The 14,975-nt window shown below is 38.5% G+C and overlaps 1 protein-coding gene across 4 annotated transcripts in view; it reads right to left on the reverse strand.

Annotated features, from left to right (window-relative positions):
• OXR1 (oxidation resistance 1) overlaps window positions 1-14,975 on the reverse strand; it is a 454,407-nt gene that overhangs the window by 110,010 nt on the left and 329,422 nt on the right. Inside the window, exon 1 of one of the 4 annotated variants that reach the window (XM_046004532.1) lies at window positions 13,573-13,660. The exons of the other annotated variants lie outside the window; for them this stretch is intronic. Within the exon in view, the coding sequence (XP_045860488.1) occupies window positions 13,573-13,591 (19 nt within the window). The 5' untranslated portion in view covers window positions 13,592-13,660. Of the gene's footprint in view, window positions 1-13,572; window positions 13,661-14,975 lie in introns of those variants that run through there. 4 annotated transcript variants of the gene reach the window in all.

Raw genomic sequence — 14,975 nt, forward strand, 5'->3', positions numbered from 1 at the left:
TATTAGTCTATTCAACATGGAAAAATGGAATATGAACACTAGTAATGATGGTTTACTTTGCTAACTGCTCCATCCTCTATTTTTAACCCAGTTCCTCAGGGCCCTGGTAGTAGTTGGCTGAAGAGAACCAGGGACTGGTAGTCAGAAGCTTTAAGCTCTGTTCCAGGGACCTGCACTGACTCACTCAGTGACCATGTGCCTCTCAGTTGATCTCCCTCCTGCTCTCAGATGTGAGACTTTAGGAGTGTTGCCTAACTTCACTAACCTCTCGGAAACGCTACGAATGTAGGTATAACTCTGGAAAAAGTAAAAAGAATCCGGAGGGGAAAAGCACAAGATGAGTCTTACCCAACTTAGCATGAAGCCTAACTTACTTTTTAAAAAGAGAATTTAAACATTCAAGAGAATTTAAAATTATAGATCGTAAAAGACATATTTCTAAATGTTGATCTCCTCTCCTTTCGTAACAAAATCCCTCAATTTTATGGAGGGAAATGATTAGAAAAAGGGGGTAATTTTATCTTCTCTTCACCCCCTTTGACCTCTCTCAGTCTGATTGTGCTCCTTCATAAAACCTGATTGAGTGTTATTTGAAGGGTTAGGGCAGTTACACAGTGAATGGAAAGAGGAATTCTTCATTTTTGAGAAACAGCAAAGCCCCACATATTTTGAAATTCTGTTCAGAGTTTGCATCACTTCTTTAACTGTTTGCCATTTGTTGGGTGCCACACATTATGCTCAGCTCTAAGAATACAAAGACCACGAAGATACGGCGTCTACACCCATGGAACTGCCAACAGATCAGAGAAATTCGATTATTTCAAGAAATTATGACCCTCCAGTATGGGGAGTGTGAAGATGAAAGGGGACAGTAAAGAGGTGCTAGAGGCATCCAGAAAAAGTGAAGGATGTGGTTTATCAGTAACCTTGGTGGGCGATGGAAGCAAGAAAAAGAAGGTCATTTTCCAGATACTTTAAGTTTTATAGTAATGGGTTTTTAAAAAATGAATATTTAATCAAACTGAATTGTACACCTGGCAATGAGTCAGGCAGCAGTCAAGTCTATAAAAGCACCGGTTTTGGAGTTGGATAGATAAAATTACAACTCCATTTCTGTCTATGGGTGTGACCTTGGGCAAGTTGCCTGACCTCTCAAAATCTATTTCTTTGTCTAGAGACTGGAGATTATAAAAGTATCTACACCTCATGGGGTTATATGAAGATTATGTGGGAGAATACACATAAGCACCCAGCCCAGTCCCTGAAACCTGGTAAGATGGTAAGTGTTCAGTAAACACTGGTTACTAGTAAGTACTCTATATACATTTTCTCACTGAACTCTTGCAACAATCCAATGGATAAGCATTCCTAAAATAGGATATAGAACACAGGAGATGCTGGAAGACAGGTTCCAAATCATGAAAGAATCTATGTGCCACGATAAGGAGTCTGGAATATATGTAGCAGGCAATGGTAAATCTTTTGAGGGCTTTTAAGAGAAAACCATTGAGTTCTATGTTTCAGAAAGATCCTTAAGATGACAGAGTGGACAATGGGTTGGAAGGGCAGGGAGAAAGAAGAAAGGTTAGGAGTCCAGTTAGGAATTCCTTGTAATAAGTTACTCTGAGTAACAGTAGTATGGGAAATCCTAAATGACTCCAAACTCCACCTCCTCCTATATCCTGTAATGGCAAAAGCTTTAGGGCTTGCCTAAATGCCGATTCCTTCAAGATATGAACTGCACCAGCACTGGTGGTCTTTTCAGATTCATTGTCTTTGTTACTAAGTGGCATGAGGCTGGCATCTGTGAAAGGGAACAAATAAGCTCCTTGCTAGAACTGGAGGAACTAAGTATCAGTGTGATTTTTTTTTCTTGGCTGCAGGGGAGAAGTGGAAAACAGATGTTCTAAGAGCATTGGGATTTGTTAGCTTTATCATTTTTTTCATCTTTATATATAGATGATGTCATCATCATTCGTCTGTACATTGACTCAAGAGTAGTAAATCACACAATAGGAGAGTTGATGCAAAACACAAACGTAGAACATCTCATTGTACCATGGATTTACCACCACATACCTAGTGTTTTATCTTTTTTCTGTTTCAAAAATCCGTTTTTCCTTATCATAGCATTTAAAGTTCCCACTGTAAAACAGGAGTCTCCACTCACTATTTTTGCTGGAGACTGTCAATAGTAAAAAGTATACATCGAAGAGCAAGGAATGCAGTAGAGGTTTAAAACATGCTGAAGGCGACTATTTTTTTTTTCAAAACGCCAGGAGGTAGATAATTCAGGACTGCTCTCTTATGTACCAGTACTGGAATATTAACCTTAAGAAATTATGAGAAACCTAGTTTTCTTTTGAAATACCATCTTTTTTATTCTGATTTTTCCCCCTTTCTACATGTGCTCTGATCCAATTTTGCTTAACAAGACTTGCCTTGATTTCAGTTGTTTGCATAATAGGTATTTACTTGTACTTTGAGATACAGGTTGGTAACATGACAGAGAACTATCTGGAGAAAAGAGTCACAATAGAAAGAAGAAAACGTTTTAGCATTTTATGTTTTTCAAGATTTGCAATTTTAAAATGATAAAAGCAAAACGTGTGCTAGCCCTTTAAAAAAGTTATTGAACACATTAATATCATGTTGCATTTAAAGTATGTTATTGATATAAATTTAAAAATTGTTTTGATATATTTATACGAGGAAAATTAGAAACTGTAAGTGTTCTAAAGAATTTTTAAAGTTATACAGTATTTATGTAGTGTGTTTGAAACTGATAAAAGGATCACAACACTAGTGAATAATAACTATGAGATCTTTTCATGAAGTTTAAGACTTGGTGGTGGCAGTTGTTTTATGATTACAACAATCTACAATGTTGGGGTACCTGGGTGGCTCAGTCATTAAGTGTCTGCCTTTGGCTCAGGTCCTGATCCCAGGGTCCTGGGATGGAGCCCCGCATTATCATCATCATCATCATCATCATCATCATCATCATCACTGGGCTCCCTGCTCAGCGGGAAGCCTGCTTTTCCCTCTCCTACTCCCCCTGCTTGTGTTCCCTCTCTCCCTGTGTTTTCGATCAAATAAATAAATAAAATCTTAAAAAAAAAGAAGAATCTAAAATATTGAATCAGGAGATCAGCTTTGAGACTTGGAAGAAAAAGCAGAAAAAAAATGATTCTTAAATACTATCACAAGTTTAATAAATGTGTAAGAGTGTTTAAAAACAAAAAAAAACAAGAATATTAGGGGCATCTGGGTGGCTCAGTGGGTTGGGCCTCTGCCTTCAGTTCAGGTCATGATCTCTGGGTCCTGTGATCAAGCCCCGTGAGGAGCCTGCTTCCCCCCGCCTCTCTGCCTACTTGTGATCTCTCTCTCTCTGTGTCAAATAAATAAATAAATAAATAAATCTTAAAAAAAAAAAAAGAATATTAGATACTTTGTCTGTTTATTTATTTATTTATTTTTATTTGAGAGAGAGCAGGGAGAGGGGCAGGGCGGGAAGGAGGGAAAGGGACAAGCAGCCTCCAAGCTGAGCATGGAGTCCTGTGCAGATCTTGATCTCATCACTCTGAGCTCATGACCTGAGCTGAAATCACGAGTCCACACTTAACCGACTGACCCACCCACGTGTCCCCCAAATCAGATATTTTTAAAGTAAAAAAAAAAAAAAAATTACAACCAAGATTACTCATCCAGATAGAAAAAAGTGTTAAGAAAATACAAGACCAAAGCAAAAGTAAGCAAATTAATTTAAAAATATGAAAAATGACTGAATTAAAAGCAAAAACCCACCAAACTTCAATCACAGCCATGTCATAAGAGAATGACATTTGTATAAATCCCATAGGCAAAAGGCAGGAATGACTAGTTTTTAAAAACTGATTTCCAAAAACACCTTAATTTAACCAAAAGTTATAAAAGGTAAAAAGACCTTTTTAGGGGCACCAGGGTGGCTCAGTTAGTTAAGTGTCTGACTCTTGATTTCAGCTCAGGTCATGACCTCAGGGTCATGAGATCAAACCCATGTCTGGTTACGGGCTTAGAATAGAGTCGACTTGCGATTCCCTGTCTTTTCCTCTACCCCTCCCCCTGCACACACACACACTCTCTCTCTCTCTCCAATAAATAAATAAAAATTAATAAAATCTTTTAAGAAATTAAAAAGGTCTTTTTAGTTACTAGTCTGAGACAGTAAACATCATACCTCTACTTAATAATTTGATTTTGGGGGCGCCTGCGTGGCTCAGTGGGTTAAGCCACTGCCTTCAGCTCAGGTCACAATCTCGGGGTCCTGGGACCAAGTTCCGCGTTGGGCTCTCTGCTCAGCAGGGAGCCTGCTTCCCTCTCACTCTCTCTGCCTGCCTCTTGGCCTACTTGTGATCTCTCTCATCAAATAAATAAATAAAATCATTAAAAAAATAATTTGATTTTGAAAATTAAATAACAGAAATGTGGTTAACTCCATAACCCAGACTTGCCTTTAATAAGTAAGCTTGATAGCTTCAACCCTGAGATATTTCTCATATATCTAGATTGATTTTTCATTAAAAATTTTTTTCCTTGTAAGAAGTTATGTGGCAACACACACACACACACCCTGAACAGAGAAAGATAGTACTTTGTGCTAGAAATGAATTTTTTAATCCTGAAAATTATAGACAGAGTAGCATTTGAAAAGATATGAACTTAAAAGAGCAAGTTTCAAGCATATAGAAAAGAAAAAGGTACGTATGCATTAAATAAAACTAATTCCTTTAATAAACTTATAAAGAATCTAAATCCTTTCGTGATAAGGTAGGCATACAAAAAAATAGAAGAATATAGTTCAGTCTCAAAAAAAAATTTTTAAATGTCACATGTGATGTCGTTTCAGCAAGCTATAGGGGAACATGATTGATGACGCAGTGTAGAATTAGCCTGGTGACCAAGGCGGGGGAGGCTACGGGACCTAACCTGTGATGAACTCCAGTTTAGGTTGTCGGCATCTCTCACTGGACTAATCGACTGTCCTACTTTCTGCAAATCCCTGTTGCAGAATGAACTATTTAATACTCAAATCTGACAGGGAACATCAAATGATGCATCAGCTAGCCATCCTGTAGGATCAGTGACGTGGCTGAACAGAGTATGCAGACCCTACAATACACTCATGTGCTGTTAGAACGAATTTAGTCATAATACAAGCTCTTCTTGTTTTTCCTTTTTTGGCCATGATGAGCCCTTATACTGAAGCCCTGAGCTCATTTCAAATCTGGCTAAAAGGCAGTTCTGACTTTTGGCAACTCTGATGAAGAACGGGGAATCAGGACAAGTGTGTGTGTGGTGGGGACTGGGAGTTGTAAATCTCTCTAGTCATGTAACACTTAAATCCTACCTTTTCCTCATCTACAAAATGGAAATAATGTTAGTCCTGCCTACTTCATGGGGATGTTAGGGAACTTTCTGTGCAATTGGGATGTATGTTAAAGGTCTTTTTTTTTTTTCTTTTTTTAAGATTTTATTTATTTATTTGACAGAAGGAGAGGGAGAGCGCACAAGCAGGGGGAGCAGCAGGCAAAGGGAGATGCAGGCTCCCAGCTGAGCAGGGAGCCCGATGCAGGACTCGATCCCAGCACCCTGGGATCATGACCTGAACTGAAGGCAGACACCAAACCAACTGAGCCACCCAGGCGTCCCTGTTAAAGGTCTTTATGAATCCTGCAGTGCAGAGCAAATTCAAGTAATTCTCTACCAGAAATAGTAGATTTATAATTGAGACACCAGTAAAGAGGAATAACAATTCCAGTGCTCACAAGAAGAAATGATGGCTAATTATGAGTGTACATCAAGTCACTGGCTAATTCTGAGGCCTCGTTTTGTCACTGTTACAACTCTCTCCAGTCATACTTGTATTCTTCGTGTTCCTTGAGCAAAACTCGTTTTCACCCCCCAACCTTTGCACTTACACATGGTTAGCGACTCTCTTGGGTCCTTGTATGACTTCTCATCATCTGGGTTTCAACTTTAATGATATCTGTTCATAAATGCCCCCACTGATATCTAACATCATGGTACCACTGCCCTGCCCCACTCTAATCTCACGTAATCATTATTTTCTTTTTAACATTTATTATCAAAATATCGTATTTCTTCTTTTAGCTGTTCGTGGATAAAGTCATCACTCTGTAAGAGCACTGTGCCCTTTTTTGGAAGAAGGACCTGTGTGAGCAAGCAGTCTGTCACCAAGCAAGATCAAACTGCCAACATTCTGGACGACAGGAAGTTCATAGTGACCTTGTCAAATCAGAGAAATGATCAGCTGGAAACCTGACTTTCCCAGAGGAACCAGGTAGGGAAAGAAAACATACAAGGACGAAAAAAACACTGAACAGACTCAGGATAAATCGACTTTTTTTTTTCTTTGCCCTTTTATATATAAGATGCTAGAACTGGCATAACATATTAAACAAAAGTAATCATTTAGTGAATAGAATTTCTTGTTCTTATTTGTCAGTACCCTGTAACCGGAATCCTATGAAAAAACAGATTAAAGTAGCCTGAATAGATGAAATTGACAATTTTCTATATGATACATTTGGATAAGTAAAGACATTCTCTTAAAAATTAAATTCAAAATGTGTGTACTTATTGTTCACATAACTCATTTGCCTATAATTTCCATTCTATAGCATATGGGATGTTATTTTAAAATATTCTCTCTTAGTCTCATCCTCTAAGACACATTTATTTGTTGGCATTCCTCAACATCCTCTATCAAAAAAAAAGTCTTCTTTTTTTTTAAAGCAGGCTCTACGCCCATATGGGGCCTGGAACTCCTGACGCCAAGATCAAGAGTCGCATGTTCTACTGACTGAGCCAGCCATGCACCCCTCTCTTCACTTCTGAGATACTTAATTCCCTTCCACTCCCTATTTACCTGCCCCACAACTCACTCTCCAAGGCCCTGCTTTCAGCTTTCAGCAGATCTGCATTTGGTGTTTCTTTTCCTAAATTCCAATTCAGAATTATATATAACTCTCCTATGACACTTGAGGTACATGATTATAATTGTGTATGCGTGGGTCTCTCTCACTGGAGTCTACTTGTATTAACAAATACATAGTCCCAGGGCTTAGGTTTTACAAATCACAGTAGGCATTCAATACATGTTTTCATCTGATACTTTTCCATAGTGCTAACATCTTTTTTTAACCATTTCCCATCTGTTCCTTTATTACTACTGTTTGAATGTCAATATGGGTGGGATTGGGTGCATTTGTTTCTATGTTTTTCCACGGTAAAAACTCATACCTTCTTTGAAATAAAATCCACAAGTAATAGAGTGAAGAGGCTTCACTGTGTCTGGCTGTGCTGTTTAAGCCAAACAACTGTCAATTTTCCATTTAACTGGAAGGAAAGCATATTGAAGAAAATCCCGGTGAATAGATGAGCTATATATAGTTCTGTTTTTCCAATTAATTTACTCAGTCACATAAATAAGAACCGTACAGTGGTTTGAACACTGACCCCCGAGCCAGGGCCTTAGGTTTGAATTGTGGCTCTGATATTTGCTAAAGTGATTTGACCTCAGGCAAATTTCTTTATCTTTCTGTGCCTTAACTTTCTCATTTGTAAAATGGGGGTAATAATTGTACCTAATGCACAGGGTTGATCTGAAGATATATTCAACGATTATTTATTTAGGATGTATTACATATCAGGCTCTGGTCTTGATAGGAGCTGTCAGACATGAAAAGAAAAAGACAAAAATTCCTTCTTCATAGAGTTTGTATTCCAGTTAGCATAAAAAACATAAATATACATATATGCGTTAGTGATAAGAGCTATGGAGGAAAAAAAAAAGAGGGAAGAGAAGTAAGGGGATATGAGCTGTTAAGGAACAGGTGGGATTTGAACTTGTAGATAGATGGCCAGGGAAGTTCACATTTGCAAAATCAACCTGTGAATAGAGATTAAAGAAAGTGAGGGTCCTGGCAGCATCAGTTGCTACGGGGGGGGGGGGGGGGGGGGGTGCTGGAAGGCAGAGGGAACGGTAATTACAAAAATCTTGAGAAAGAAGAATGTCTGGTAGATTCAAGGGACAGCAAGAAGGCCAGTGCAGCTGAATTAGAGCAAACAAGGAGGAAATTTTAGGCCATAGTTGTATGTGTGTGGTACACACTTGCACCCATGCCAGGGGAGGGGGGGAGAGGGAGCGGGGGGGGGGTGGGAATCGGCCCTGGGCACTGTGATGGCAACTTCAGCTTCTGAAGAGAAACTCTTTCAGAGTTCCTGAAAGGGTTAAGCACAGAACTGAAAGAAAGATTCATGTCTCAGCATATTCCTCCAGTTTAGCTGTCTTACTGAAAGCTGACTGGCTGGGAATGGGGTAGGAGGAGGGGGACGAGGGAGTTGAGAGGTGTTGTAGAGGAGAGCAACAGCAGAGGGAAGGAGACCAGTCAGAGGGCACCAGTTAGACTGTAATGGTAGTCAAAAGATGATGGAATTTAGACCCAGGAGGAAACAGTGTGGATGCTAAGAACTGGGCGGATCCAGGATCTATACTGAGGGTACAGCCAATAGAATACCTGGGCTGATAAGATACAAAGTGGGAGAGGAAAAAGAAGAGTCTAGAATTACACCAATATTTCTTGGTCTAAACATCTAGAAAAGTGGTGCTTCCATGAACTGAAATGAGCTAATATAGCTTAATGTATGATTCTTACCATTATGCTAAAATGTATTAACACATTAATTAGTTAATATATGTAAAGCTCTTAGTATAGTACTTAATACCAAGTCACCCCAAGGTCAATGTTTGCTGTTATGATGAATACATTGAGATGGGAGAAATTTTAAATCCCAGTATATATTCCATTTAAATAAGGAAAAATGTTCAGGTTAGAGTTAAAACTTTTGGTCTTCGGAAGTGCCTGGGTGGCTCAATCACTCAAGCATCTGCCTTTTGCCCAGGCCATGGGATCGAGTCCTGTTTCAGGCTCCTTGCTCTACGGGGAGGCTCCTTCGACCTCTGCCTGCCACTCCCCCTGCTTGTGCTCATTCTCTAACAAATAAATAAAATCTTTAAAAAAAAAAAGGATTGAAATGAGAAATTGGAAGACTCTCTATTGGCAGAGAAAGAATAGGAAATGTGATTTTCAAGTAATGACCAAACTCGGCCTTCTTCAATTCCCCTTTTCACATCCAAGTGCCTTAAAAAAAAAAAAAAAAAAAAAAAAAAAAAAAGATTTTATTTATTTATTTGAGAGAGAGAGCAAGCAGGGAGAGCAGCAGGCAGAGGGCAAAGCAGTCTCCCTGATGAGCAAGGGACTCCATTCCAGGACCCTGGGATCAAGACCTGATCTGAAGGCAGACACTTAATGACTGAGCCACCCAAGGCATCCCTGCAGGTGCCTTTAATACTGGAACTCTTTCTGTTCTTTAGTCTTGAAAGTATGACTATCCTCAGAAACAACAACAACACCACACACTACCTTTCAAAGCAGTCTGTTTTACACTCACTATAGCAATGGAATTTACATTAAGCAGTAATATTGTAAGTACCACTGAAGTACCCTGTGTTTTGAAGAAACAGCAATGACACTTATTTTTTACCTTTATGTTTTCAAAACTGTGAAATCAATACAATGAAAATATTAGAGAATGCTGAAATGCACGGAACTATCCTAACCAGTGTAACCTGAAGCGCTTCCGGGTCTTATGCAACAGCACCTGTGTTTGTCTGTGGAGTTCATTTCTCATTGGAGAGTTGTAGATGAAATTTCAAGCTGAAAATATCTGAAGTCTTTTTCATGGCAGAGAAAGGGTCCTGGCTATGGAAACGACTATGTGACTAATCCTATTTGGTTCACTGATTTTGTATCTGTTCCCCTTCATGAATATCTGGAACCAGACAGTGGGACCCTTTCCACAATTACTACTATGATTTGTATCGTTTACCCCAGTGGGCATTAGCTTATACCTATAATTCTCTTTCTGCAGAAGGTAAAGCTCTATTAAAATGTATGTTATTGGGCATGTTCCATTGTCTTCATGTATGATAGGGCCTGGTAAATGGGTAAACTCAGGGACCAACAAACAGACAACAAATTAAGGTTTGGTTGCTTCGACTGGACCAAGAAACTAAAACAAACAAATGGAGAAAGAAAGCACTAACTGCTGGCAAACACCCCATCCACCTCTATTGTGTTTTCCTCTGAAAGTTGGGGGCATTAGAGAAAATTCTTTGTCATTCAGTGATTCCAAAATCCACTGTTAAACATACTTATGTTATTTTTTTCTAAAGCCAAAGCCTTACAGTAACTTAGAGATCGATTTGTCTCTTAAGTGGAAGGAACAAAGATAGGAAAGGAATTTGGGAATCTAAGTAATCTCTTTCATTTTTAATGTCGCGGAGGTGCTGTGGGCTGTGGTTCCCCTAATTCAATAAAGGATATAAGTTCTGAGACTGGCACACATTCAGCACAGGGATTCAAAATAACTAAAGTTCTAATTGGTGGAAGTCCACTGGAGACAGATTTCACAGTGCTTCTTGTGATTCAGGGAGTTAAGGGGCCCTATCATTATTTCCAATGATAATTAAAATGCAGAACTTACTCTTTTTAGTTTGGGGCAAATTCTTGAATTTATCCTTCTTCCTTCTTTCTAACTTTCCATTGACACATAATCTCATCTAATAACGTTTTGTTTAATGTTGATGCTTAAAGTTTATAGTCAAATAGTAGTTCATGGTTTATAAAGTGTTCTCATATATATTTCATATTCAGTACTTTCACTGGTTCAAATTTTTTTTACAAACCATCCTAACAATCCAATGATGAAGAAATTATTCAGGGGCGCCTGGGTGGCTCAGTGGGTTAAGTCTCTGCCTTCGGCTCAGGTCATGATCTCAGGGTCCTGGGATCGAGCCCCGCGTTGGGCTCTCTGCTCAGTGGGGAGCCTGCTTCCCTCTCTCTCTGCCTGCCTCTCTTCCTGCTTGTGATCTCTCTCTCTTAAATAAATGAATAAATAAAATCTTTAAAAAAAAGAAATTATTCATACTATTTTCTCTTCTTTGGATGTATAATTTGAATCTCTCAGAAAATTTACTGGATCCCTAAGTACTCACAGTTTTAAGGAGTAGAACCATAACTTGAACCGAAGTCTTTAGTTTTAAAAATGTGTACTCTTTCCATCTCATTACAGTTAAATTTTGGTAATTAATTTACTAATAAAATCCTCTGAGTATTTTCCAGAGGAGTTCAGTCAAGACAGTTGGTTCAGGAACGGGTAGAATCACAGTGTTAGGGAGTCAGCGTGAAGGGAGGTAGGGAGGAGAGACCAAAATTGGTTATGGATAAGCCACATAACAGAAAAAGAATACTCTTAAAATATTTGAATGTGAAATGCACAGCGTTTAGTACATTGTACAAGTAATAGATCAATCTGTATTTTTACTGCCATATTTCATCAGATCTAAAAAGAATGTCTTATAAGATGCACCACCAAGAGGAAAAAAAGGAAAAAAACCCTGCTAATTAAACCATGATACACCATTGATCATAAGATACTTTCAGATTTTAAAAAGCTAAAACGCGAATGAAAAAAAAAGGGGGGGCCGATCTTAGAATCAAAGAAGTACAGAAGTGGTAACTGCAGGGTATGAAGGTTCTCGAAATCGGTCATAACACAAGCCTTACTAGACAATCAGTAAGCATTTATTAAGTGCCTGTGGATGAGCACGATGAAGCAAACTGTATAATCTAGGTGAAGAAGCTTAAGTGCTACAGATGAAATATTAATTACCATCCTTCAGTTTCACAATGTTGACCACCGTTGAAGAAAACAGATGCACTTATGCAAAAAGATGTCCAAGTGTGCAAGTGTCAGGAGAGATGGTAAAGGAGGGAGGAAGGGGAGGAGGAAGAAGCTGGGGGAGGGGAGGATGGCTTGGAGGAGAGCTAGAAGAATGGAGGAGGGGTCTAATTTAACCAGAAGCTTCACTGGAATTCAACAATGGTCTGAAAACTGTCTGCATCCAATCTCCTGATTATATAAATAATAACTGCTGTCCTGGATGTGAAACGTTACTTTTAAAACAACAGCAGCTTTGAAAAAAGTTTGCACGCATTTTTATAACATCTGTAGCTTCATGTCTAACACTGAGGATTTTTCCATTCTTGTATATCTTTTAAATCATGAAGATGGAAAACTAGACAATAGTAATAGTTCTCAAATTTGAACTAAATATAATGATTAAATGTTGGGCAATGCTTCAAGATTAAATTTTGTTATGACTGGTTATCAGCTTCCTTAATGACTGAAAAGCTTTAGAATTTCTGATTAAAATTAAAGAGTTGTTTCAGCTGAAACTAACTAATCATCTAAATATTTTACTTGGGCATTTTGCGCATATCATCACAAAAATCTGTGTGCTGAACTGGAAAGATGAAATTAGATTGTTTCTAATTAAAAACATTTCTGTTTCTGTAATGAGAGTTTCATACATAAATTGCTCTATAATGTGAAATAACTGCTTTTGAAATTACTCAAATAAAAAGAAAAGATACTCAACCTTTTAACTGTGCATTGTGCTCATAAATTTTTGAAATAATTCGAAAGAGATATGGTAAACCACATTTTACATTCTGATGTTATCATACAGTTGCTGTGATTGAGGAAAAACTAACCTAGTAATGGTAATCACTTCTTTTGAGAGGTAAAATTATAAATAAATAATAATGCAGGGCAATTTCATTTTTAAAAGTCAATAATGAATTCCATCTGCTGCACGCCATTAAAAATCAAAGAGGTAAGTTACTTACATGCTTCAGATCTTTTTATACCTTTATTCCCTCCACTTAAAAGTACAGGTCGATCCATCAATAATAATGTTATTTTGACTTGTTTGACCAAAACTTAAAAAAAAAAAAAAAGACGAAAACCTCCTATTTCTCTCCTCCTTTCTCTGGAGCCCAGACAGCTTAAAGGAATAAAATACTGAAGGAAAACAAATACATTTAAGCAAATTGCTAAGAGGGTGGTTAGGAGAAACTACTGAAATGTATTATCAGCGTTTGAAACCCAGAGCAGTGGTGATAAAATCTGAGCGTGTGACTCGATTACTATTATTTCCCTAACTGTGTACAATTTTTCAGTTAGGGACAAGGGAAGACCATATGGAAGCCTTATCGACAAATGATTTCCTGCAAATGCATGAAAAGAAGTCACTAACAACTTGTCATAAATGCTCATTGGACATAAAAATAAACCCTAAATCACTATGTCTGAACCTATTTCTGAGAGTACCTCCTGACAGAATCGTACTTAGCAGCACCACCTATAGCAAACCAGGGATAAAAAATGTACATGCATAAAAAGTCTCTTCTATATCCTGTATTTAGATTTAGTATTTCAACGGAGTTTACTCCCTCCGGGCTTCCCTACCAAGCATTTCCTTTCTAGAGGCTGTAACCAACATATCCATAGCTTATCCGGATTTTGAAAAGAGAACATAAAGTCAGCCTTATCTGACGTTCCAAAAATGACGTGTTTAAAGCAGAGAGCACTTACACATACCTTTGCGAGTGCAGAACATTTCTGAGGTCCTCCTTTCAAGCCTATTCAGCCAGTACTATGCTGCTTTCAGGAAGAGAGGACAGGGATTGTGGTTCTTGTGTTTCCCTGGGTAATACAACACTTCCTCTCTGGGAGAGTGCCCTCTCCTCCCACCGGGTGCCTGACCCCTGGTGGCAGTGTGAGAGGTTCAGAAGTTTCTGTTTCTGCACACAGGAAACTGTACCCGCCTTGTGACTGTGGACTTGCTCTTGGCTCACTGAACGTTTTGGAAACAGTGCCAGCATGGTCTGCATAATGTTACCAAGTTGACCCTACAAGTCTGTCATGGAGTGAGATAAAAGGACTCAGTATCTGACTTCCGTATCATTTCTTATCATAAAGTAAATCAATGGCATGACCACTTTTAACGAATCTCTATTATTCAGTCTTAATAGCACTGACAGGCAGTAGATTTGATAAGCTGGATACTAACATTCCTGGTGTTTTGTACCTTCACAGATTTTTAAATGCTGTTGGCTCACTGTCCAAACATAAGTTTGATTTTTTCCCCGCAGAAACACCCACTGCACCATGAGACAGCATACCTTATACTAATTGTATACTACTATGGTTATTTCTTTCTATATTTCTTTCCTATTAGAACAAGGAGAGAGTCTGCCACAATATTCCTCATCGTGCTGACACTTAGTAATTGAGTGAATGGATAGGGGTCATAATAACTCTTTCCTTCCTCCCTGGTCTCCTCTTAATCCACACTTCTGTTAGCTCTATGGAAGTGGATGGCAGCCTCCGTAGCCTGACTCTCCTGGATTCCCTGCTCAGGTCCTTCAACTTTAGAAGATTTTGGTGGACACTTCTTTTTTTATTCTCCCCTGTCATTACACTTTTATATCTCAGTTCACTGAGATCTACACATAATTGTTCTGTATTTTATTTGGGGGTAGGAGTCACAATCATAGGGTGTAGAAATGTTAACTCAGATCCTTGCAAGTCCAAGGACTACTGGATGCCAAGACAGGTGGGCTTCAGGGACAAGTTAAAAGATACAAAGGACACTGAACACTGTGTGCAGACTTAGTACACTGTAATGAGCTGACAATGGTTATAAAGAACGCAGAGTTCATGTTCAGAACAATGACACTCTGTATCATAGCAAGAATACTACGATTTTCAATGCAATACAGAATCTAAAGCCTTTGCGAAGTTCTGACAGCTCCATAATAAACTACTCATTGCCTAGTGAAGAATCTCACCAAGCCAGTGATTTTTAGAGGGAAATGTAATAAACCGGCAATATGATTCATTCTCAAATAAAAATTTATGATGTCTCATCTTCTCTATGGAGGTATTTTGTATCCACTACAAACTCTTTATTTGACTCCTTTAAGAATTCCAGCAGTATT

The sequence above is a fragment of the Meles meles genome, chromosome 1 (assembly GCF_922984935.1).
Source record: "Meles meles chromosome 1, mMelMel3.1 paternal haplotype, whole genome shotgun sequence".
NCBI classification, from domain to species: domain Eukaryota; kingdom Metazoa; phylum Chordata; class Mammalia; order Carnivora; family Mustelidae; genus Meles; species Meles meles.